This window comes from Chironomus tepperi, unplaced genomic scaffold (genome assembly GCF_022539635.2).
Source record: "Chironomus tepperi strain 1889 unplaced genomic scaffold, CSIRO-AGI_Ctep_v1 contig_74, whole genome shotgun sequence".
Taxonomy (NCBI): Eukaryota; Metazoa; Arthropoda; class Insecta; order Diptera; family Chironomidae; genus Chironomus; species Chironomus tepperi.
In genome coordinates this window covers 611,658-639,419 of record NW_027226196.1, presented here as the reverse complement: position 1 = coordinate 639,419, position 27,762 = coordinate 611,658, and the positions used below count along the sequence as shown (strand labels likewise).

The following is a 27,762-nucleotide window of genomic DNA, read 5'->3' as shown; positions in this document are numbered from 1 at the left end:
CCAAATACAATGTTGCAACATTAATGTCATCTAATTCCTCACATTATTCAAGTTATGTTCATAACAAACATAGAAAACTGTGTTTCTAGATGATCATTACCCTACAGCATGTGTAGAAATAAGACTCAATGATAAGGTTATCATGTTATGCGGTCAGTCTGCAAACAATTTATCAGAAAAATAAGTTTATTATGTTAAACTCACAACAATTGGGGTCTTACAAATATTCAAATGTGTGCTAATGATCTGCGTTAATAGCTGCATGCAGTCAAAATGACCACACATTGCTCATATTGCTACAGAAATTGAAGATCATAGAAACTTTTTTTTGAGAAGACGAGCGACGATGAGAAGAAAATCCGAAAAAAAAAAACTATTTTTGAGTGAATTTTCACATCGGGTTCATGAGCACACTTTTCCTACGCGATTTTTCCCTATTCAAAGATGATTTTTCCGCAAAAAAAACTGTTTCTCGTTCGGTCTACGGTGATATTTTTCAGTTTGACTTTTAGCGTTGAGCGAGAAAATTCAGAAAGACTCAGATTCATAAATATATATTTTTTTAACTGACGAATCAGCCACAAGGCAAATAGAAAATCTGGAAGTAAATAGACATTAACAAGAGTGGAAAATTCCTTGCTGAAAATATAAAAATCTGAAAAAAAATATTGAGTCAGAGAGTGATGTGTTCTTGATAATTCACGGTCAATAAACAAGACTTTAAGTGCTGTATGATGTTCTAAATTCTTGTAAGAAGAGAAGATCCATAAATAAACATTTTTTTTTGTACAGTAAAAAATGGAGGACAGTGCAGATGAAAGACCGAGTTCAAAAATACGCGGTAATTTTAATAGAATTCCTGATTTATTCGTCACATGTTGCTTTGTGTTGCTGTGTATTTTTCATTCAAGTCCAACAAAATTAAATGATATTGCGTGACATAAAAGATTCTCACACTTCATTTTCATGTCTTTCTGACTTCGTTGTTATTTTTTTTTTCTTTTTGGTTCCTGTGCACAAAAATAAATTAAAATTAATTTGTTAGTCATGCAAAAAATAAACAAAATTGTTTTGTTTCTCATCTGAGAAGTAATATGATTTGAATTGATGAGAAGGTTGAGCCAGAGTAGTGCAAGCCAGTTAATCGATCCTAAATCTGGCATTTGGTCGAAGTAAGTCTGGCAGAAATCAGCACCAAGTTAGATGATCAACATTTTTGCTATTGGACGTTGTCTTAATACAAATGTAGTACGGTTTGAGTACCATTTTCCCAAAGTCTATCTACAGGATAGTTTGTCTTGGTATCGAGAAACTTATACTCCAAATGTATTGTACAATTTGAGCCTAGATTGCATAGGTTGAATCACTTGACTTACTCGTCCAAATTACAGTCCGTCTAATAAACAAAGAGCATTTTCAGATTTGCTGATTTAGTGTCATGCGCTCATTTAGGTTAGCCGATTAGGAAGGTATCCTGACGTTGATAAAAATGTTTTCAAACCCTGTAAGTTGAGTTTACTCGAGTATCATAGCCCGGATTCATTATGTTTAAACAGATCGATAGCATATTACTGCAACAACAGCAGCTATCTAATTAAGTGTCAGACTTCATGTGAACAGAACAATTTTTGCCTTAAAAATCAGACGTCACGTAGGACACTCTTAGCTTATAGATTCTGTCGACTTCACTTATTATAGATTCCAACTTATTAGTATCTCGGGCCAGTCAGCATTAAATTTTAATTTCAAATACGAACATCATCTTGTTGTAGAATTATATTGCATGATTATTACATAGATTTGACCACAATATCTACTTTTATTTAGATCCATCTCAACCATGTATATAGAATTCAAGCATATGCTGCATTGCTGCTAATAATATACATCTTTTTTTTATTTCATTCTTTTTCCTCCAATTGCACTAATTTCTGATGTATACATATCTTCATGTAGATGCAGGAACATCACCACACATGCATGTACAAAGCAAAAGTCTACATGACACATTAATTGACTATAAATATTAATTCTGGTTTCTTTTTTTTTTGTAGATTTAATCAGTGCATCGCTATTAGCTCCGCCCGACAAACATAAATGTGATGAAAATAATAATAGTAATAACACATCATCGACATCAGCAACAGATGCTGAAAAGTCATCAGAAAATGCTCATAATAGTACTAATAATGACACTAGTGTTGATGATGAACGTGCTGAAAAGTCGGAAAAGATGAAACCTAAAAAAATGGTCGGGTTATTTCCGCTTGACTTAAGATCCGAACTTAAACAGCGTGTTGGCGGCGGAAAGGCTGGATTTGCCCTAAAAAAATCATCAACAAATATTGATGTATCAAATAAATTAGTGATGACTGAGCCGATTCCGATTGGATTTGGTAGAAAGCCATGTGATCGTCCAAAGACAGAAATAAAGAAGAAACCTGACAGTGATGATGAGGACGGAGGTGTCGAAAATTTGTCATTTAAGGAAAAATTGCAATTAATTGAGCGCAGTAGCAGTCGGAGTGTTGTTAATCCATTGTAAGTATTTTGTTATGTCTATTATTGGATATTTGTATTTTAAATATATTTTAGGTGGGTGTTCAAAGCGCAAATTTTATTTTAGTCTGCAAAAAATAATTTTGAAAATTGTTTGCGGAAATTGAATTTTGGGGTCGTTGACTTAATACGGTATAGGTTCGTTTATAATCCCTGCCGAGAGACACATATGTAGTAGGCTCCACCACAGAGGTTTTAAGGCTCTTTTAAATCTCTTAATATGAAAGCCTCTTCCATTTGGCGTCCATATGCCATTTAATGTTATTAAAAGAGATTTAGCGGAGCCTTTATTGCTCCGCAGTGAAGTCTTCTGCATTTGTGTCGCTTGGGTCTTATAAAGGACAGCCTCAAACACAACAACTAAGACTCACCATTATAATTATTTTATTCATAATTTTCTTAATTAATTTGATCACATAACTTATAGTTTAGGCTATATCCAAAGTTACTAAGAATGAAAAAAACATGCCCATCACCGATAGACTCATTAATATCAAAAGTCTTCAAAATTATGTTTTTTATACGATTTAAAAAAAAAAAAAATTATGAAAAATCGTAAAAAAATTGAATCGTGAAAATTGAAAAATCGTAAATCCACATGAAAAAATTGTAAAAATCACAATGTTCACGATTTCTATCATAAAAATCCATCATTACCTGATGGCTTTTACACATAAGTGACATAAAGTCGACTCAGATTTTGTATGACTCCATATAAAATCGAAGTCGACTTCAAGCATTCCCAAACAGACAATGAGCATGCTCACAATGTTTAATAATGCAATCGCTATGCCATGTAAGTGTGTGCATTGTAAGTGAAAGTTTGAAATAATATTTTCGGTTGATCGATCAAGAATCCGGCCTCAGGCTGGGAAGATTTTGACTTAGTTGTGGATTTGGAATCACACCAGCCAAGTGTCAGATTTTAGATCGATTAACCAACTTGTGATTTTAGGTTAATATTGGTTTAATTTAGGGCTCGTCAAAAATTTCATTTCTACAGTCTTGGATGAACTATACAAGTCCATCTAAAATGCTATAAATGCAGGACTGCAGTTCTTGGTCGAGCCCTACTTTAATCCATTTCAGGAATCTTTTCGGTTTTTTCGACTTCTTTTTCGACTTCTTTTTCATTGTCTTTTACGCATAGTTTATCAATTAAAAAATTCAACAAATACGCTTCTCTAGGAAAGGAATTCTGAATAGCACTAGTAATTGTTGCTGGAGAAATACCTAATTGAGATATATGTTGTTTAATTAGATCAAACAAAGGTGAAGACATTAAATTCGTTGCCATTAAAGCATGACTTAATTCAAGTTTAGGTCCACAAACCATCAATCCAGTAACGATTGCAAATTGTAGGATTTGCATTATGTTATTACTTTGAGTCGCGATCTCAGCTTCTTCGGATTTCAATTTGTTCTGCTTCTCCATTCCCAATTGCATCATATTTACACGCCATTGTTCGTATAATTTCTTTAATTTATTCTTCAATTTTTGTCTATACTTTTTGACATGCTTATCATTTCCCATTTTCTTTGAATTTTCAAATAATCCATAATTTTCTTTCGAAAATCTTCATAAATTTCTGGAATTTTATCAATACACTTTACATCCTCCCATGTATACTCAACCAGCTTAAAGTCAGCGATACACTTTTCTAGCAATTCGTTCATAAAATTCTCAATTGTTGCTTCAGCAAAGGATTTAATTTGAGGTGCATGGCTGGATTGAAATAGTTGGAAGTATGTATTAATATAATTTTTAAATTCCCGTCCCGTAACTTCAATAGAATTAATCTTTTTGGTCACTAAACTTCTATGCCCTAAAATATTCTCAATAAATTCTTTAAATTCGTCTCTAAACTTTATGTCCATTTTCGACCAGCTTCCATCATATTCATATCCATCTTCAACATGTGTACCGGGTTTTGGCAACAAGCAACAACAAATTTGATCAAATGTTTTCGTTATATGCTGACGTACTGATTGCAATTCTTGTTTTTGACTGTTTTGACCATCAAATATAATTTTTTTAATGTATTTTTTACCACCATTAAGTCCATATGAGTAATCTTTTGGATATCTGAAATCTCTGATAAGAAATATCAACTTTTGGAATGGCTTTTCATTATTTATATTTGAATTTTGATTAGTGCCAAAACATTGAGCAAATTCTGTAGCAAATTGTAAATATTGTAGTTGATCTTCGTGTATTATTGTTGAAATATTGAATATTTGAATGGAGGACAGTAAAGTTCCCAAAGCAAATACCCGAAAATTATCATTTGACGTCGACTGATTATCAAATAAGCCTTGGGTATCAAGAAGTAAAATTGCAATTTTATCTCCACTTTCATCGCACGTATGAAAGAACACATCATTCCACATAATTAAACCAGATGTAACTCGATTTATCCCAAACTGCCATTCAAATCCGTCAAGTGGTGCTGTTTTATCACCCATCCAGTTTTTGTTGCGAATTGGATTTGGATTATTAATAGATGGATACTGAAAAAAGTAATTTTATGCTGTACATGACACAATTTATTGTTAAAATTATGTTCTTACGTGAGCATAGAGATATCTCAGGCAGTAACCAAGAAGGAAACTTTTGCCACCTCTAAAAGCTCCAACAACAGAAAGGATGGCAATTTTGCTATTTTTGACGTCATCGTTATTGAACATTTTATCCAATTCTGGCTTATTGACTTCGATCTTATCTCCTTCAAAACTCATCAACGTCACTGCACTTCCAAATTTTTTAACGTCAATCATTTTTTGGAATATTTTTCACAATTATTAAATTATTTTTTAAATGTGTGACTGTCACAAGACATATAAAGTCTGACTGATTCAAAAATTTTAGCTCAAATTTAATTTTATATTAAATTTAAACTAGTCAAACGATAAGAGAATTAGATTAATATCGATAAGAATATAACATGTTATACATTAACTAAAATATAACAATTTAGATTAATTAAATTTACTCATCAACTCCTGAATTGACAGTACCGATAGCTCGTGGTTATTAAACATTAGGATTGGATCTATTTAAGAACATATCTGTTATGTTTTTGGAGTAATTTTTCAGTGAGAATTTGAATTTTTGACAAATTTAATGTATAACATTGTAAATTTTACAATAATAATAACTTTATAACTTCAAAGAGCTTATCTTTATGACAGTCGTGAATTATGAAAAAAATCTATTTATAATGCAATTACGAAGACAATATGATTAGTTTCTATGACTACACTGCAGTTGGAATCTCACTCATTATACGTTACTAATAGACAACTTGTATGCGACAGCGCATTATTGTGCTAAAAAGAAGCACGCCCTAGTAGACAAAAATACTTTATAACTAGTTGATGATAAACTAATGTCCAGTTGATGACTAGTTCTAAATTTTTTTTGTCATCTCGGAGGCATGTCTGCATTTCCTTTATTTAAGATGTGCAGGTCAGCAGCTCTCGGCTATTTCTTATAGTTTGTCTAAGACTGCAGGTATGCTTTCTCGAAATCTCGGTTGCAGGTCTTGTCTACAGACTCTGTGGGTCTAGAGTTTTGGACGAACCCTCCAAAAAACAACTATAACTTATAGCATTGATACTACCGACCGTTCCCCAATGGATTATTGACGGATTATAAGAATAAATAAAGATTATAAACATTTAATTTATTTTAAATCTTTAAAACACGTGTTTGCAGATTTTTTGTACGAATCTGCCTTAAAATCCCCAATGCCTGCATGATTCATCAACTCATTCATTGATTTTTTCATGTTAAATCTGAGCTGTTTTCATCATTTGAGATTATCAATGTCAATGAGATTAGCGAGAATTTCAACAACTTGTTTTTACAATTATTGTTGCTTGCCTATAGACTTTCTTTGAGCTTCCTGGAAGTTGAGGTTGAATTTCGTTAAAAGGAAGATTGTTTATCGAGATTCTTATCGGAACAACAATGTATCGGGATTTATAAATAGAATTGGTGAGGTGTTATCTTGAATGAATAGATATTTCGATAATCTAGGGGAAATTCGTGCAAATTGTGTGCCACGGTACACTGGTTTGGAGCCAAATTTTGTTGGAAATGGCATGAATCGTACGCTTTGTGCGTTTTCGGTCATTTCTAACCTGAGCAATCTGAAATGATGAAAGCTCCTCCTCGGAGCAATTAGGGCTCCATTACGGAGCTTTTAAGGCTCCACCACGAAGCAATTATGGCTTCGCTAAAGCTCTTTTTTTTAAATGGAAGCCGTCTATTTTGGAGAGCCATATGGTACCTTCTCGGTGCTTACGGGAGTAGGCCTCCATTTAGTGTTAATGAAAGAGGATCAGCGGAACCTTTATAGCTTCGTGTCGGAGTATTCTTCATTTGTTCCTCTCGGGTAGTGAGTCCTAGCCTTGCTTAACTGCTTGGATTCAACAAAATCTTATGCAAATCTAAACATCACAAAGCTAAAATAAACCTGCATCATGTCAACAACTCAATACAAGATTAAACATAATTTAAATGTCACAGCAAGTTAATGAAGACATTTACTTAATCACCCATCCATTAATTTATCAATCGATCAGTTCAAAAAATTAATAACAAAGCAAAACTTAAAAAATTTATGCCAGTCATCCTATTTATTCATGCAAAAAGTGCTATAAAAATTCACTTTACATTAAATTCAAACAAAAATAATGTTAAGTCAAGTCGTCGCGCGCCTTCGTCTAACAACATTCAATTCCCAAGAATGGAAATACTTTACGACTTAATTTAAATTGAAAAAAGGAGAGAAGAATGATGCAGAAAACAGAGACAGAAACTCTGTCAAGGTCAGTAAAGTCACGTGCTGTTGTTTCTCTTTCATTTTGCTTTCGATACTGTTCTACTGTTCTGTGACGTCTCTTCTAATTCGCGCGTATGACTGTAGATGTAATTAATACATTTATGGTAAAAAGAATTAGTGATGAATAGATGTAGATAATTTCATTTAAAGCGCCAATGATTCGTGTAAATATTTCAAGATATCCAATTAAGGATTATGCGGCGTGAATATTAAGTAAGGGGATCTGTTGGATGTTAAGTAACGGATAGATTCGGTTTGGGGACTTTACATTGAGGTTTCATTAGAAAATTGTTTGAATTTCACTTTAAATTATTCAAATTCTCTTGAAGGGCTGAATTCTTGAGAGACTAGGGTGATTCTAGTCCGACACGAATGAAGAGGGGTCCTTCATGGAACTCCGTCCATACTTAAGAGTATCACTAGTGTTAAACCTTTTTTATAGCATACAATTCAGCTTCAGACACTAAGAACTTCTGTTAGGATCTTGATCTGATGCAACAAAGAACATGAATTGGTCCAAAAAACCCAATTCCCATCATTCCATAACATCCAAACAACCCCCAAACCTGTGAACATTTTTTAACATAGATTTATAGGCGTTATTTCAAAAATACTTGTTGATGATGATTTCTTTTGTACGTCTGGATTTAAATATTTTTTTTTTCATTCTCCGACTGCCTTTTTGTCCATAAAAGCCGATAATCAACTTTATATCCATTATTTTTTTGTAGGAAGGCAAACAAAAGTAAATGAGATCTAGCAAATAAATCGACAATTTTTCATCAAGTCGAACGTTTTGTTTGTTGAATGCGGTTCAAAAGTTCACCGAAATATTTACAAAACGATAATTATGTATGGTTGTGCGGAAAGATGAAGAAATAATCTAGGCATGTAATCTAAGAGACTCCCTTTGGTTGAAAATATGCAATTAATTTGGCGTGGGAATTTTAATTGGTTGTGGATTTGTAGGTTAATTTGTTGAGAAATTTGGCATTAAAAATTGAAAATTCTGTGATAAGGCTGGTATGAGGCATGTAAAGGTTTAATAATCCATATTCTCAGACCTATAGCTATTGTCCATAGCTGGCAACCATCTGATATATCATTTGAAGTTCAAAGACAACAATTACTTAGTTTGCAGTCATGTAGGCTTGACTGGTAATTTCATAGTCACCTCTTGGTCGATTCAAAGGATCCAAATTGTAGCCAGGCTTATCTACATGATGATTATGATGACTAGTCCCTATTGATTCCCTGTAAATCGTAGGGCATTAATAAAGCGGTTGAACAAATTTCTGTTTCTGGTTAAAACGACTATTTTTGCTAATTTCTATCTTTGTTGCTGTACCTCGTTCTCTACGGTTGTACACCAAGTGATCTTCATGACTACACAGTATGGCTGCAGGTTTGGGAACTCCACCAACCTTCTTTTGTGTCACTTACGCATCTTAATCTCTGTTTAGAGTCTCTTCTCTGATTTTATATGAAGTTGAGTCAACTTGAGCTGACTTTTACAAAATCCGAGTCAACTTCAGCCTCTGGACAAGCTAACTTCCCAACGTTTCCGTCCTAAACGTACTAAATGAACTACACAGAGTAACCAGCTACCTTAAAAATCCCACAAAATTCCCCTTAAGGGCTCAAATATTTATTTTAAAAACCACATTTTCCGGATATTTCTCATTATTTATTATAAATTAAAAAATATTTCAAAGCTCATTGAATAATTGAGTGTCGTTCAGAAATTCTCGTTTACCTTGAAAGGGGCGAACTGTTGACTTGAGAATGTATGAAAACGATTAACACGATTATTATTACTTACTACTTCTATTAATTTACGATTTCAAACTGAAAAAAAGTCCATTTATTGAATGGAAAATCATGTGCAGCTTAGCATGCTGCTTACAGCTATTGTGACAATGTTGGATTATTTCTACAATGGAATTTCACAACTTGAAGATTAATTTATGAGATGAATGGATTTAATACTTAAAATCCATCGCCAAACAGCGCAAAAATTGTTTTGTCGTCGTTCAATTTGAAATAATTAACTTAAATCCACTATATAATCAAATAAAATCCATAAATGTATAGACACGAATTAAATTTTACTGAGCTTTAAATATTTACAAATGAATAATTGTGATGTGCAGCAACAGATCGTGTTTGGGCGTGTTTATTTAATGGACATTAGATAAACATTGTAAGGCGTTTAATTTTTGCTAAAAATTGATAGGTTTAGTAAGGATTATAAGAGATTAAGCTTAACTTTCAATTTCAAATTTCAATGCTTAATAATTTCACTAATGGAGAAATTTCATTAGCATTTAAAGACCAATTTTCAAATTGTCAATAATAATTTTTGGCGTGAGCTGTGCTGCACGTGCTGTGAAATTCATTAGAAATTCAATTATTTGCCTACTGTTTCTTCAACTTTTTTGGAAATTGTTAAAAGTAATTTATCAACTTGAATGTAATTTGACAATTTGATTTATGGATAGTCAATCAAAATTGGAGTGACTTTTGGAAAGTGATTGGTGATGATTTTAATGACAAGTTTTTTGGAGAGATTTTTTTAAAAAAAATGTTGCTTTTTAATTTAACTTTTTTCAGAGTTTATGTTGATACTTGATGTCGAAATCGACTTAAATCGGATTTTGTATGGAAAAGTCGATTAAATTTAATCGAATCCATTAAAAATTTGAGTCAACTTCAAGCTCTTGTTGATATTTTTGAAAAATTTGAGAATAATTTGATTTTTGAGATAATTTAAAAATTAGCAATTTTAATGATTTTTGGAATTAATCATGTCTGACTCTAATATGTATATTAATTTTTTATAAATAACCAGTCGAGGATTATGTTAAGATGTTTATTTTATTAATTAAAACAATTTATAAAATACTTAGTTATGAGTGACACAAAGGTCGAAGTGATTCCATAAACTGTCGAGTTGTTGACCTAAATTCATGAGTTTTAACTTTTAAATTCCTAAAGATTTTGAAATTAACTTGAATTTTATTGAGAAATCGTTTAATACTTTACGTTTATGCTTAAGAAATTCTTAATAAATCTTAATACCTAATTTCTAATTTATTTTGACATTTGAAATATGTTAATGTAGTGATGGGCAACATATTTTGCGCTACAGCACAAATCAGCTGTTAATGAGTTGAAATCAAATCTGAGAATTTTAAAACATCGTCTACTTTTGGGTTTCGACACACATGTTGCAAAACATTGTTTCAGTGAAATAGCGATGGGTTTGAAAAATTTATATTTTGTGTTAAACCCGAATTCCTTAAGTTGATGATCGGATAAAAAATTATGATCCATGACTTTCCAAAAATATCTTCTGAATTGCAATATTGCTATTAATCGACTTATACTTATAATTATTTCAACTTATGTTAAACTTATTTCAAAATCCGAACTAAATTTTTGGTTCAAAAAAAAAAACAAAATTAAGAAATTTTGATGTAGTTCTTAGCAATAAGATTGAGTATTCAATTATCTTCATGTTGTCCAATTAATCATTTAATTTTGACTATAACTTGAAATTAAAATTAATGTTTAGGAAGTCTAATCTAATGCCCATTTTATTTTGCTTTTATGAACTTTAAAACACATTAAGGTATTCAGATAACATTTTGACTATATTGAAATTTCAATTTGCTTATCTTTATAATAGGATTAAGTTCCTTCAACAAACCATCTTCATTCTATGTCTTGTCGTGTTTGAAAAATGACTAAAAAACAATTTCATTCATGTTTTTAAAATGTTTGGATTTTGAGGATTAGTGAAACATTAGGACACAAACTGAACGGACAGATCTTTATCACTAAACAGTAATAACTGTGTCTCCTGTTAAAATTGCTTATTTGTTTACTGTAAAATTGGTGTTGTAAACTTTATCCTCAAGTTTGATCGTTTAAAAATTTCTGATGGACGAATTTAAATGATAAGTTTGGATTTCATACCTTATTTGTGCAGATCGGTTAATTTTTTTTATTCATCCTTCCTCTTAAATCGAGCAACTTTCAACCCCAACTTTCGTGACGTACAGCTTGCTAAGTAAACTATCAAGGCACTTTTGCTTCTTAGTCGATCCAAAATCCAGTCTTAAACAACTGTTACCTTGATTTGGTCCTAGATTAGGTTTAAGTATGTCAGCATCCATGCTAGCGTCACGCAGAGCTGGTACCAGATTTCTAACCAAATTTGGCTATTTGGGTTTAAATCAAATCACGCTGATGCATGTGAAGTTGCAGTAAACTTTAGATAAATTATTAAGTAATGCAAAAGAAATTTTCATGCAAAATTTTCCATTCGTTTCACAAAATGCTGTCATAAAAACAAAGTAATTTTCACAGTTTATCCGCATGAACGAAATTACATTAAACACAGTGCTATGCAGCTATAATTATTAGTCTGTCAAATAATTTCATATTTCCTTCATCACAATTTTTTAAAATTATATTCTCGAGATTATTTTAATAGTAACTTTTCACGTCCATAAAATGCAAATAATCGTTCATTAATCATCATGAAATGTTGCATTAGAAAATATTTTTATTAAGATTCTTTCCACAGCAAGGCCAAATCGCTGTCGCGATTATGAAATCTTTCAGCATTTTTGCATGATTTTTTTGCATTTTCTCTTTCAATTCTCACAGAAATAAAAAAGTAAAGTGACATAAATATTTATACCTGTGCAGTTACGTCTGACATTAACCAAAACAAGAAATAATCATTAAGTAAAGGAAGGAAAATGGCAATAAAAGTTGTATTTTTTTTACCTAAATGGAAATCAATGCAGACAGATGGGACTATGACGATTGTAAATCATGCAAAAATAATGCTTGATGGATGACTCAATTTATCTGACTTGTCTTGCTCATTTTTTACGTCTCGTCTTTCAAAAATATTTCGTCATTCGTGTGATTCCTGTCTGCAGATACAAGTGGATGATTATCATGAGAAAAATGTTTTTTTTTATGCTGCATTTGTTTTCCTTGAGGATTAATTGTACTGTAAATAAACCAAAACAAATATGAATTTCAGTTACTGTACAGTCAATGAATAGTAGGAGGAAGGTAATGGCAGGTATAAAAATATTTTAAGGGATTTACTATATCCCTAATATCTTATGGCATGGAAAGTGAATTTTTGTGTATGATGAGAGATTGATCGTGATTGATCAGAAATTTGTTAAGTCCTTCGTCAAATTCTTATTGAATTTGAATCCTTCTTTGATTAAGAAGTCTTTATGATGAATGAAATTGGGTTGATTCTTATATGATGTCTATTCAGTGTGTATAGATGAATGGTCGTACAGATCGGTTGTGATCCATGACCTCCCATAAGTGTATCTTGAAGCTGGCTCTATTGCTGACTCCTTCTTGCCAATTTCCAATGCCTAATGCCATGTTATCTCTGTCTATAGCTTCCATCCAAGAGTTCTTTGGCCGTCCACAAGTTGTGAATTATAGTTTAATATATTTCACATCGACCTTTACCAGATTGTTATATATTTAAGAACAACCGGCGCCGAGAGTCAAGTGCCGAATTTGACCTCATTCATTCAACCGAATATGTAGCCGTCTGGGCATTGTGATGTCGACATTTGAATGAGTGTCGATTGAGCTAGTATCTGAGTATCTAGTTTTTTTCTTGAAATGTTTTGAATGTTTGCTTTTACTGGAAGTTGAAGTTGGATTCGAGTATGCAATTTCGATCTGCTACCTCGGTTTAATTCTGTCACTAATAGATTTGACTACAATGAATGAATATCAGATTTTCGACGTGTCGGTTTCGACAAATTCTGAGATCGAGTCTTGCAAGTATTTGGTCCCAAAAACATAGTCCACTGAAGCAACAAGCTCAATTACCTTCACAGAGCTTGAAGTCAACTTTGATTTGTGTGAGAAACTCGACTAAAGTCTACTCGATTCTACATAAAATTCAAGCACATAGACTTAGAGCTCTGTTCCTGACTGTTACATAACATTCGATCAACCCCAAAGAAGATTACACAAAAAATATTTTACAGGATTCTTTTAAGAATCTTAAAAATTTCTTTAACAATGCATTCCATACCCTTTTCATCCACTTGATCGTTCCTGAACAAAAAAATATTTCTCTACGGTAGAATTATAGTATTTATATCCATAATTACAATGGCAAACATCACCTCAATTCAAGTTAAAAAATTGAAAGAATTTAGAAAGGATCATAAAAACTTTTTTATGTATTTTTTTATAGCTGTTCCTAACTGCTCAATCATTTCACAAAATGTCCTTCATCGATCATTCTGAATTGAGATTTTAAACGATTTTAATGCTGAACTATTTTATTAGCTTTAATTTACAATTCAATTCTAAATATCATTCAATCAAGCCATAGACAAAGCTTGGCTATTTAAATCCAAACACTGTGAATTACGAATCGCGAAATATTTAAATAATACCTCATTAAAATTAGGAATCGCAATTATGGTCCACTTCCATAATCATATTTTAAGTGCCTGTGCTAGAATACAGCTGGCATGTGTCTTTAGACCCGTAGAATTTTTACAGAAATGTGAGCTGCTATAAAAATATTATTTGACAGGTCAAAATAGAAATAAAAGATTGATTTCAAATGACTAGTAATTTGCGCGCAATTTATAAGTTTAGATTTGAAAAAGGTATTAATATCCCAAAATTAGTACTAAGTGAAACTCGACAAAATTATATACGGGATTGCTGAGATATTATTTAATTTATGGGGTACAAGAACTTGAGATTTTGAGGTGAATCTAGAATTATTTTAGCTAGGTTATGATTAAATTGAAGTTATAAACAAAGGAGGAGACATCAATGGGATTGGTAATGAATGAGGTTTAGCTTTAAGGAGGATAGGAGGTCAAGAGCCGTGAACTAAGTTTGAAACATTTAGATTTGAGGAATTTTAGTTCTGTACGATAGCTATGCTTACTGGAATCACGCTTTAATGTGGAGACTAGGTTTCTACAATAGGCTTTCTATCTGACTCTATTGCAGGCCCTATCACAGAATACCGTCTTATCGCATAGAACCGTCTTAAGCCAAATTCCTTTTAGAACTCCAGAACGTCCTTTTCCTTATGAATTCCATCCTAGGATGGTAAAACAAGCTTGTGTTCCTTCCCCCGCATTGACATTTTCTGCTGATCCTTATGCATGTGTCGAAGTAAACTGAAATGTTATTTTCTAACAGACAATGAGTATTCTCACCTAAATTAGTGTGCTCTTGAGTATTCTCAATCAATACAACTGATAATGCTGAATTTTGTGAGCAAACTCATTAGCATGCCCCTTGTCTGCTCAGTATATTATTAAAGTTGACATTTTAATACAAAATCGATCAAATTTAAACTCCACATTCCCAAGAGCAGCTTGCAAACATCAAAAAATTTCACATTCTTAAACAAAAACAAATGATTTTTCACGGCAAGCTAAAACATGTCTTGTTTTCACGGCAAGCTGATCATAAAATCTTGTTTATAAAATTTTGTGTCATTTTATTAAACTCAAAAAATTTGTCTTCATCATTCCTATCTTCACAAAAAAAACATATTAAAAAGTGGCTAATTTTAAAAATTTTCAACTTACTCAAAGCAAAACAACGCGACTACTTCCCATGTAGCATTAACATTTGAGGCAGGTGTGAAAGAATTCACGCAGAAATAATGCAAAAAAATTGTTTAATATAAAATGCCTTTAGCTAAATAACTTACAATGCCTTCTGTCGAATTTTATTATGTTTTGGTCGGAACTATTCATTAAATATTATTCATTACACTTTAACTAAAGTTTTTTAATGATTGTTTGATGACTATTTTGGAAATTAATGGTGTGTGCGAAATAGTTTTTTTTGGAAATTACTCAATAGTCATTGGGTATTAGATAAGTGTTTTGAGACATACGTGAATTAGGAGGTTATGTACAATAAATGAGCATTGTATTGTTATGTAATTTTTGCAGGAAAAAGCATATTTAAAGGATTTTTGGGGGTTTGTTGTCGAACCATTTCCTTTATTTGCTTGCAAGCTAGAACCTCTTTTTTACGGTCTATTCTATGTGATAAAATAGCTGTTATGATTCATGAAATTCAGTTTCTTTCTTTAAATTGCTCTGACACCTGCATCTCTCTGTATGCAACCCGAATAATATATGGTTGGATCCAGAATGGATTCAAATATTGAGCTGGAATTTGGAAATTTCATCGAAGTGTGTCTTACGGGAATGTACAATTTGATCCCAGGATTGATAATTCTAATCTACCTGGAGAGCACACGGCGTAGAAATAGCTGAAAATTCGGTTCCAGGCCGGCTTGACTCTATCACGAAGCCACAAGCCAGATCACATCGAATCTGGCTTGAAGCTGAAGTAATGCTGGCCTAGGACTTGATTTTTGGCCCTTTCCACGCCTTGCGCGTTTTGTCAAATTAGAACAATTCGGTAGAGATCAAGTAGAGATAAACCCTTCTGCATAGAACTCCAAATTGTTTGTCAATTGCATTTTAAAATGAATTTATCTACTTTGATTGAATATTAATGACAAAATTTGCAAATATGAATATAACGATTCTTAAATACCTATTATCAAAAAAATGACTAATAATAATTAAATGATTAATTTTTAAAAGTCATTAAACATATCAATGACTCATTATAAGTGACTTTAAAACTTGATTTTAATGCGATTGTAGTGAAATTTTTAATGTTTTCTCCGACGATCTTTAATAAAATGATTCATACTAATCTGCACTGAATCATCATGACTTTAAAAAATTCGAGTAAACTAACGTGCCTGCAAAACGTTACACATCACTTCAAAATCTACCACAGGCTTCCAAACTGTCGTTCGAAAATAACGGAAGATTTTTTCAAATTTTTGTTTAACGACAAAACATTGATTTTTCGGTTATGAAACATTCAATATTTTTTCAAGTCAAATTTTCAATGAATTTTCAATGTTTTCTATGTAAAATTTGGAAAATTAAGTTTATTTCTAAGAATTAATTTAATTTTCATTATTGCCATGCCATCAACTGTCAATAAAGCCTCAAAAATTTCACATAAAATCCTCTATTTATAATGCAGTAAAACAATCAGTTAAACAAACAAAAAACAATCAACATTGAGTGAATTTCGAATGAGTTTGCGGACATATTTACGATTCCAGACAATCAAACAGCGCATTTTTATTTCACCAAAATGTACAAAACAAGCAGACAAAATGTAAGTAAATATTTATCGAATGTTAAACAACCGAAAGACTTTGTGCTGAACAAAACAACAAAGTTTTCGTAAACGTGAACGGCAGCGGACGTATTTTATAATTTTTCCGCTCTTTTCTTTACTTTTATTTTACCTTTTTGATAACATTTCGACGTAAAAATGAGTCATTGTTAGTGATAAATCTTTTCTTCATAACAAATGTTTGTTATACAGCTATTATAACTTAATTAAACATCAAATACAATTGTGATTGAACGATTTTTGTGTCAAAATTTGACTTAAATTTTATTGATTTTTTTATGCAATATTAAGCAAGACAAGACAAGTTAAATGAAAGTGAATTTTACAGTGTAAACAACATTAATTCATTACAGTCCAGTTAAGTAGGTAATGTAAATTGCGCAATAACAATTAAATTCTTAAGTCTGAATGAGATTCATGAATCATAACAGCAAACGAGCTGTGTAGACAAGAATAGACACAAGAAAAAGTCCGTGAGAATTCAGCATTATGAATAGACGAATGATACAAAGTAGGACACAAAATGATTAACAAATAGAGAATTTATTCAGATTTTAAAAAGTGCTTTACAAGCCATAAATAAGAAAAAAGAGTTAAGACAAGAGCATTAATGCACAGAAAGTGAATTTAAAACACAACAAAAAACAGACGAGAGGTAAAAAAAAATGCAGACGAACATTATGGTACGGAGCATAAAGAATTAACATGAAGAGAAGGAAGGAGATGAAGGAGGAAGAAGAAGACTTGAAGATGAAACAAAAGAGTCAAGACACGTTCATTGATTTTTTTCTTCTTTCAGTCTTCATCCTTAGGGGTTCCGTTGGGGAGGATTCGGTTCATTGGAATTTTACCTTTGTGTTACTTACCTTGTGATTTAAGGATGTGTCAGTGTACATACTGTAAAATACACATTATTATCTCAATACTCAATGTTATCTCAAGACTGTTGCATCTACACCGACAGTGATACATCCCAGGTGGTGTTAAAGCATTCATCTGCTTTTCATCATTGTAATTGCATTCATTTCCGCTCTAAAATTATGTATGGCTATATATAGAGTTGATTTAGATGCTTAACTTTGATTCAACTAATTGTTAAGTCTGTTCGTCAGCTAAGTGTAGCATAGATGTGTTTATTGTTTAGTCTTATTTAGTTCAAGTGACTTTTAGTAGCGCGGCTTATTTACCTCCTTGACAAGGATAAAGCATTGTTGTCAGTGTGACTGAAGTATGTCGGCATGATACCTTAAATCGGATTGATACTATGGGTACAAGGTCAAGGCTTCCTTGTCTAGATACAGCAAGTACAACTGTGGACAAAAGTTGGTCATACAACTAGATTGTTTCTGCTTGCTTACTTACTTCACTGGAATGAATGGATTTCGTCCAAAAGCGGTAGCTTTATCAAGGACATAGGCATTTTCTAGAGAATTTGGGATGGTACAACAGATCAACGATCGCAGTGCCGTTGCTATAAGTAAACTCTACATTATATTCTGAAATAATTTTGTATTTCTATCCCATTTATGACACGTTCGTTTCCAAAGTGTGTATCCTATCCAGTCATACTATCGCTTGGGTACATACTTACTTCATTCGCTGGCCGTACAGATCAACTGTGATTCATGGCCTCCCTCAGATGTCGCGTAAAGCTGGTTCGCTTGAAAACTTTCCGATTAATGTCTTCTTGACTAGACTAGGTTTGCTGGTTAATCAGCAGAATCAACCAATGTTCTTGTACAATCTCCGGAATTCTCTCCGATAGTCATAGCCAGTAACGAATCGCACCCAGATCAGCATTCCAAACTCAGTCACCAAACAGCCAAAGTAACCACTTTTAGCTACCTCAAGTATTAGTTCGGTATCATGAAAGCAAGCTATTTGCCTGCTAAATGTCATTGCCTGACTTACAAAATTCCCATAACAATCACATCTCCACTTCCCGATACACTTAAGAATCCCTATCCAATGTAATAATAATCACAACTTCTTCTTATTCATCCATCCATCTACAATGTCACATCTGGTCATTGAAATCTTATAATTATTATTCAATGGAAATTCAATCACCGTTCAACGGTCTGTCATTAAAACCGCAAAGATTGTTTTTATTAAGAAGAAGAACTGAGACAATGGAAAGTTAATTATCACACAGTAATAACTTTCGATTTCATGTTGAACTCGCAGTGTAGATGGTTCTCTAATGTTTAATACATTTGGCATTTAGTTGAATTCGTGAAGCTTTTCGATTATTCAATTGCACGGCCCATTATGTCTTGCATATACATTTTGTGTATGTTTCATTTATTTCTTTAATTAAATTTTTCCTTCCATTTTTCATCATCATCATAACTTTTAATTTGCAATTAATGACCTTCAGATTACGCCTCATGAAAATTCTGCCTATGAACTGTATTTTGTACTTAAAATCCATAGCAATTGCTCACTTTTTTTTTTGTTTTAAATTAACATTTACTCTATCTACACGCTATATACATTATAAAGTCTTTATATGGTCCTCTGATCTCATTTTGTTAACTCTTAGTTTTCATATCCACACACGAGATTGTTAACATTTTTTTATTCATGTGTGTGGCTTTAAAGTCTGTTTGATATTTTTGGCGCACATTCCTTACATAATTTTTGAGGCTTTTTTTTCTTATTCATTATTCATCTCTCACATCTCTTTTCGAACTTACTTCCATATTATCAAATATTATGGATTACTAGTGTTATGCATCCGTCAATTATGATGAGGAAGTTGAGATTATTTATGTGGATTATTATAAAGGTGTTGATGGAATTTTTGTTGATGAAATTCCGATGTAGAGATATTTGAGTGGGATGATGACTGTATGTTAAGGTGGAGTAGTCATAAAGACATTTTAAATTTCATTTGATGTTTGATGTCGATTGTTTGTTGTTATTTTTTATTATATTGATTGAGCAATAAGCACATACGTTTTGAGTGTCTAGCGGGGGAACTGTCTGTCATGTGTGTAACTAGAGGTAGCGTTTGTATTTATGGATATGTTCATGAGAACTAGTCAGGCTTTTTTGATATAAAGACACTTACTTTCTTACTTCGCTGGCCATACAAATCAATTGTGATCCATAGAAATGTCCCCTGGCCAATTGCTGATTCCAAGTGTAATACTGTCATGGTCGATAGCTTCTTTCCATGTTATAAATCTAACCTTTAGCCTCTCAAATTACTCACCATTTTAAATTAATCCAAATTTCTAAACTCAATGAAACCATCAAAATAATTCAAAAATTGGCAATAATCTAATTATTAACACATTTGACCTAGGTGTGAATTGTTATAGTAGAAATCAGTGTTTTTCCGGTGAAGAGCATATACAGTCAGTTCAAGGCTGCTAATTGATATTCCATGAATCACAATTATTAGCTTCATAAACGCTCTTATCTCTCTGAATAAATTGTAAACATTAAATACTAGCACCTGGCAGCAACAATTCTGTTCTAATTGCATAATTGATGACATTCAAGGCATACCCAAAACCGGTAATTCCTTCATACATTTAAACAATACATCCAAAAATTTGCAAAGCCTAATTTAAATCACAAATTATGACAATTTCTATGACAATCACCAAGACATTAGTCAACGGAAGCAGATAAATAAGGCAAACTATAAAATCAAAATAACGACTCAAAAAAAGTCAGATTATTATTATTCACCACGCTTCAGATGTGTTAGCGTTCAGCAACAACAACAACAACAAAAAAGAGATAATAAAATTATTTTAAAAAAGTCATAGAAGAATAACAGAAGCATGCACAATAAAAATATAGTATTTAAATTGCTAATCGACAGCAAAACTGACATTTATGCAACATGTATGAATATTTTTTAAGCCTATAAATCACATCATCATCACTTGAGCGTTACTCTCGTTACTTAATTGAAAATTGCTCATTTGTAAAGCAATTAGGGTTTGAAATTTGATCTGAAATGTGTTAATGCTTATGCTGCTTATTATATTACGCAATGAAATGAGCAGGGCTGCATTCATTCAACTCAGAGCTTACGGATGTGCGGATGCTGAGTTAGTCAGTAACATCTTTAACCCGAGCGACACAATTTGGGTTTATTTGAATCTCGATTTTGACAAGTTATCGAGAACAAGAACGAGACCGAGATGACCCGAGGGGATCGAGACTACTCGGGACCTACGAGACTACTTGGGACTTCGGAAAGCCTCGGTCTTGCGTTATGTCTAAAGGTTCCCACATTATGCTGCATTCCGAAAGCATCAGTCTATCCGGGAAACCTCAGTCTATCCGGAAAACGTTGGTCTATCCGGGAAACCTCGGTCTGTCCGAGAAGCCTCGGTCTATCTGGGAAGCTTCGTTCTATCTGAGAAACCTCGGTCTATCTGGGAAACCTCGGTCTATCCGGGAAACCTCGGTCTATCTGGGAAACCTCAGTTAAATCGGGAAACCTCGGTCTCGCTTTGTGTCTAAGGGTTCCCGCATTGTGGCTTCTCGGGTAATCGGAACTACTAAGGTAGTCGGGAAGCTTTGGTCACATGGTGCCGTCAGGGCAACTTTACGTCATTACATCAATACGGCAACATAGGCAGTTAGTCAAGTCAAACACATTGTGCTGATCGGGTCAAACATCTGAAAAAATGCATTTATCTCTCATCGCTGCGCTATGCTCTATACATTTTTTTTTCATTATAATTCCATTGAGAAAAAATAAAATTGTACATTTTTGTGCTGCCTCACATTCTATTCGTAATCGTTGCATAGTATACATCGAACGTGTCGCGATTTTTTTTTTGTTTTCCGCACAATAAAGTTTACATACAACAAACATATTCGGTTGTGTGCTGCTGTTACGCGAGAATATTGATAAAAAATTGTTTAAAAACAATAACAATATCTCGTTGATTTAGTCTAGTTCTAGTCATTTGTTTGATTACAAATCCACATCATGCAAGTGACTTTAATTGATAAAAAATAAAAATAACAAACTTCAATACTGTCAATCTTTATCAAGTTTAGGCCGCTGTAAAAACTCGATATGTGAAGCATTATTTACCGTTGTGCAATAAGCATTTACGTTTGATATTTTAGCGGAATCAAGTCTATTAATAGAGGTGAAGTCAAGTTGAAGTCTTAGGAAATTCTTTAATTTTATTTTTTTTCGCAATCAACAAGTGTCTTAAACTTGTTTTTCACTGCGCCGCTTCGATCCATTCCCATCATTTAATACAAATTGCCATAAGAATTATTATTACTATGGACTTGAACGTATAACTGCAATTCTACAACCTTACTTCTTCTTTTTATTTTTTCCATTTAAAGAGCACAACAAATTTCATTGGCAAAGAGTAAAAGCACATCGATTGTATCGCAGGAGGCATCGGAAGCAGTAAAGGAAAGGTTGAAGCGTTTGAATGATTTAGAGACTAAAAATAGGACAGCGAGTATTGATCAAACATCATCTGACGAGGACAACGATAAGGTAATTGATACTGTCGAAAATTTGAGGATTTTCTGCCCGAGCAACACATTAAAGCTGACATGGGGTGGTTTTTTGGGTTTGTCTTGAGTGTAGCTGGAGTTTAGACTAGAAATTGGCTATAGAGCAACTTTACGACGTCGTGTTTGCGGAAAACATCACGAATACGTGGGGTTGCTCCAATTGTGCAATGACGGTCATGTAGAGTCAATTTGTCCTCTCCTTGAATGAACCCTGAATAGCACAAGACGGTTAATTAACCAAAATTCCGGCCACAAGCCAACGCAACTCGGATTCGATTGATATGAAGATCCATAGCAGAGTTACGTTAATCTGGTGCCAAACTTTGGATCAAGTAATCAAGTTGTGCTTTTCGGGCCCCTCAGCCATGCAAAGCTGATAGGCTAACCCAAAAACCCAACCAGCTGCACCCATCGACAGCTTGAAAACCAATATCAACCTATATACTGCTCGGATAATTCATGCGAAAATTTTTTTCCAATTCTTTATTTTCTCAGATGAGACCTGAACAAGAGTCAATAGCTAAGAATGGCTCAATTGCTGAACGTTTAGCATTATTGAAAAATAATGGTGAGAACAATTGGCGAAAACGAGTTACAAAAAAAGAAGTTGGTGAGGAAATCAAGCGCGAAAGCTTAGTCAGTGTGAGTTGACCTTGACTGAAAAAAAACAAAAAATTTATCGAATTTGGACTTAATTTAATCAGCTTTTGATTTATTTATGATTGCAGGAGGTTTTAAGCTCGGTTACGTTGCGGGAGAAAGAGAATGAATTCCCAAAGCCACAGTTGCGTCAGGTCAAGTCGGTGGATATTGGTGCTAGTAATTTATTTGATCGGCTGGAACATTTAAAGAGCAATTCAGAGAAATGGAAGAACCGAGTTGGTAAGTATCAATGCCTTATGAATGTCCACACATGCCTTATTCCCTAATTCCATCCATAGAACAATCAGACGCATCAAATTTCAAAATATCAAATGACAAATCGGATGACCCACCAGAATTGCCATTTAACCGCGACAGCACAAAGTCACATCCACCAATGAAGGTCTTCAAATCAGACAAAATTCAGTCATATAAATTGTCAAAAAGCACAACAACAGCAGTATTTGGTGCACCACAAAAAACCCCAGTCAGAACATTCACTCGGTCCGCAAGTGTCCAAGAGTCAAGTGAGGCACAACCACAAACACAAAATGTTAAAGGTTTAAGGATTCAATTACCGACATTGGATCAAGGAATTGACAGCTTCTTTCCAAAAGCAGAGACTTCTGAGCAGCTATCACCTGAGTCTGTGGATATAACTGACTTTGATGAAATTAAAGTGGAATCGACGATTCTATCAAAAAGAAAAATCACACAGGGACCAAAACGAAGACGTCCTGTAAGTGCTATGAAGGCACTTGCACAGCTAAGGACAGACACAATATCCGAATACACAGAACTTGTCCAGTGCGACTCACCAAGTCCAACAGACTATAAAGACACAAAGAAGAGTAAATTTACAGCCGAAGCACTTGCTGGTCTACAAGCAACCGAAGATTTTACAGCTGTCACATTGAAATCAAGTTCCGAACCACTCAACGTCACACACTTGCCATATAAATCACCAATGTTGATACACATAAAAGGTCGAAGACATGTCCAATGCAGACTCGTTCCTGTTAAATTTTCAAGCTTAAATGATGGCGATTGCTTTATACTCGTCACAAGTGATAAACTGTTTAATTTTATTGGACGTTTTGCAAATGTCATCGAGACAAAAGTATGTAAAGATATGTGCACATCAATTCTACGTGATAAAGATCTTGGATGTAATGCAAATATGCTATTGTCAATAACAGAAAGAAATCTCGATGGATATAATGGTAAAATGTTTTGTAAAATTTTAGAACGCGACGATGATGAACAATTGACAAGTGCTGGTCATTCAGATGAGGATGAATTGATTGAGGCGTGCTTACAGGAAACAAATATGATTTATGAGTTACAGGATGATTCTCTGGTGCCAGTTGAGGACTTTTGGGGTCAAGTCTTGACAATATCCATGGTTAATTCGAGAAAAATTTTTGTTCTTGATTTTGGATCGGAAGTATACGTGTGGTGTGGTAAGAATGCATTACCAGATGATAAACGTGCAGCTATGGCATTAGCGGAAGAACTTTACGACTCACCATATGACTATAATTCATGTCATTTAAATCCACTTGACTTTTCGGTGATATGCGGTCATAGAAAGTCACAAATGGATGTTAAAATGAATGGAATTAAAAGACCAGAATATGCATTCCTGGCAAGAGTCAACCAAAATATGGAAACGATACTTTTTAAGCAGAAATTCGCAGACTGGCCAGACATAAAGTTTCAATCAAATAGTAAAATTCCACATGTTGATTGCAATGAAATTGAGCATATTGATGGCTCACATTTGTTTAGAAGCTACATGTATGAGGACCCAAATTTGATCCTCGAGAACTCATGCCTGGGCAGAGGAAATAACTATTTCGATGAAGACACAAGACGCTATTTTGAAATTCTTACAGTCATGGTTAAAAAATGGCATGCCAATACAGATGGAAATGAGGAACTTCCGACTGATCTTCATCCGCATTTTTATGCAACGGAAGCATATACAGTATTGTGGAAATATCAAATTAATATCACTGTACGTGAATTAAGTGGTAAAGTCTCAAATAGAAGTACAGTCGGACGTGATCGTTATGTTTACTTTAATTGGCAAGGCAAAGATGCAACAGCAAGTGAGAAAGGAACATCCACACTGCACATGATTGAGTTAGACAAAGAGAAAGGTTCACAAATGATAATTCAGCAATTTAATGAAATTCCAGCATTTGTGCGACTCTTTAAGACAATATTTATTCATAAGAAGCGCAATGATGAGTCGCGATATGACTCATGGCGTATGTATTTAATAACTGGTGGAAGTGATATCAGTGAGGCTATTGCTCTTGAAGTGCCATGTGAAATTCAACAATTACGTTCGCGAGCTTGTCTTTTTATTGTACAAGGTAAAAATGGACAAATTGTACTGTGGAAAGGATCAAAGACATCTGAGCAGCAACAAAAAGTCGCACTAAGTGTCTGTTCCAAATTGTGTGGCAAAAAATACAGCGAATTCTTCTCAACGGAAAAGATTCGCTTACGTGAATATGCTGAAGGTCAGGAAAGTTCAGAATTCTTTACAGCATTATGTGCTGGCGATAATGACACAAATCGTGATGCTTACAACAGCTTATTGAAACGTGAGGAGTCGTTTGACTTTACGCCAAAAATGTACGAGTTGACGAGCACAAATGGCTCGTTTGAAGCAATAGAAGTTGTACCCGGTTTAAGGAGTAAAGAACATTATACAGCATTTCCATTCGTACAAACGGATTTATATAATGCTCGACAGCCCACGCTATTTCTTATCGATAATGGATATGCTTTATATTTGTGGCAAGGATGGTGGCCTAAAACTGTCGAGGAAAATGTCAATAGTCAAGATGAAGTGGATGTGAATAATGTTGAAAATCGTGCGGGTGAGAATCGTTGGCATTTAGAGCGCTGTGAGGCTATGCAGACAGCTATTGACTATTGGAAGGCAAAATGCGGACACAATGAGACATACCGAAGGGATGTTTATATTGTAACAGCTGGATATGAGCCAATTGAGTTCCAAACAATATTTCCCGAGTGGATCGTTTATGAAGATGTTGTTGAGATGAATAGTCAGGTAAACATTTGGGTCTAGACGTCATTTAAATAATTGTACTAAATATTTACTATTTATTTTCAGAATCCATCTAAGGAAATGATGCAACTTGATGAGTACTTAGCGCGATTCCATCAGACAACATATCCATTAGATGCTCTTCTTGCCAGACCTTTACCCGAATATGTAAATCCAACAAAACTTGAGATGTATCTTGACGGTGATGATTTTGAGAAGACTTTGGGAATGACAAAAGATGAATGGAAGAACTTACCGGCATGGAAAAAGACAAATTTAAGGAAGGAACATGGATTGTTTTAAATTTCATTGTCACTGCTTTTTTTGGACTCTTTTTACAGCACATTTATGTGATTATTCGATGGATCAAAATATCTTTAAAAACATTTTCATATAAATATTTGGCATGGTGGCACAATTAGCTATATATTATGTCTGATATTGAGCTATTATGTCGTTTAAACAATATATCGAATGAAAGATTGAACCTTGTGCCTGAGAACATTTTTATACCGCAATATGAATAACTTTTGATATGAAAATTTGAATTTTTTTTTGATGGATGTAGAAATAGAGGAAGTTTTGGGAGCTTGATGGGGATTTTGGGGATACTGAAGGTTTAGCGATGGTTTGTGGACAGCAAACTTGTTGAAAATAGTACCAAATAGCTTTTGGAAGACTAAGATTTAGGATTACTGGATAGTTAAATCCACATAGATTCAAAATACATCAGCAGAGCATAAAATCATTGATTCAAGTAGAGTTAGCAGGACTTAAATGTGGACCGGACCAAACCTACCGACCGGACTCCAGTATAGGTGCCTATTTGGAATTTTGCTGTCCGAATTCCCAAAGTCCTGTCAAGTTTAATTCGTGAATAATTCAATTCGATTAATTGGTCCAAAATCCGACACCAGACCGGCGTCACTCTGACTTGGTGTCTGATTTGAACCAGATCCGGCTCTAAGTCAGAGTAACACTTATCAGGGACTGAATTTTTGATCGACCAATCCTTAAATCACAAGATTATATCTCAAAGCCTCACAAAAAGCCCCATTAAAGTCACCCCAAAACATCAAGTAAATCTGCCTTGAAAGCATTTAGTCACAAATGTTTGATAAATGTTCCATTCATATCACGATGGCTTCTAAGTAAACTATTCAATCTTAATGACTAGGAAAACTTATTAATTACAATTTTCTGATATCGAATAGTTGTAAAATGCAACGACATTTTATATCCAATTTTTTACTATTGTAGAAAAGAGAATCGAGAGCACAGAAGAAAGAAATTTACCATAAAAGTTACTTAAATTATTAAATTTAATCTAAAAAGCTTTCTAGTTTGCAGAAATTTAGAGATGTAAGGAATGAAAAAGTTTTTTGTTTTTTTGTTACTTAAAGAATTTTTGTGAAGTTTTTTGTCTCTCCTTTATCACTTTGTGTGAATGATGTCTTTTTTTGGTATTCAATTATTTACTTATGCATATAAAGTTTACAAAAATGTGAGATATAATTATTAAGCAACAAAACTTAAGCAAATTTAATAAATTAATACAAACAATCTGGAGTGATGATTTTTAGCAGAAATGAAATTTTTTATGACTTTTTAGTTGGAATTGTGATTTTTCAGTTTCAGGAAGGGGTGTGGAATTTTGTAAGGTCTTCACACAGATATGTCATAATTACCAGGAGGTAAGTATTAATACAGAGTGACCTGATGATCCAGCTTCTTTTCTGAACAGTCCTTAACGGTGAATTCAATAATCTGATTCTAAAATGGACCGGAATCAGTCAGAATGTTAACATTACGTTC

The 27,762-nt window shown here is 33.4% G+C and overlaps 2 protein-coding genes across 5 annotated transcripts; one reads left to right on the top strand and one right to left on the bottom strand.

Moving 5' to 3' along the window:
- Positions 1–27,541, top strand: Svil (Supervillin). Of its 4 annotated transcripts, XM_070633738.1 has the most exons (8): positions 1–729; positions 793–841; positions 2,055–2,541; positions 22,038–22,197; positions 22,713–22,859; positions 22,946–23,099; positions 23,159–25,950; positions 26,014–27,541. In XM_070633738.1, exons 2-8 carry the CDS (start codon positions 799–801, stop codon positions 26,248–26,250), a joined length of 4,020 nt encoding a protein of 1,339 aa, XP_070489839.1. In that variant the 5' UTR covers positions 1–729; positions 793–798; the 3' UTR covers positions 26,251–27,541. The 4 variants fall into 4 exon arrangements, with proteins under 4 accessions (XP_070489839.1, XP_070489838.1, XP_070489840.1 ...); XM_070633737.1 differs by having other exon boundaries at positions 2–841; XM_070633739.1 differs by lacking the exons at positions 1–729; positions 793–841; positions 2,055–2,541 and adding an exon at positions 16,777–17,063.
- Positions 4,002–5,373, bottom strand: LOC139085642 (atlastin-like). The gene is made up of 2 exons (XM_070633741.1): positions 5,131–5,373; positions 4,002–5,070 (listed from the first exon to the last, which is right to left on the bottom strand). The coding sequence occupies exons 1-2, from the start codon at positions 5,335–5,337 to the stop codon at positions 4,051–4,053; spliced, it is 1,227 nt and encodes a 408-aa protein (XP_070489842.1). The 5' UTR covers positions 5,338–5,373; the 3' UTR covers positions 4,002–4,050.
- Positions 27,542–27,762: the final 221 nt, after the last annotated feature.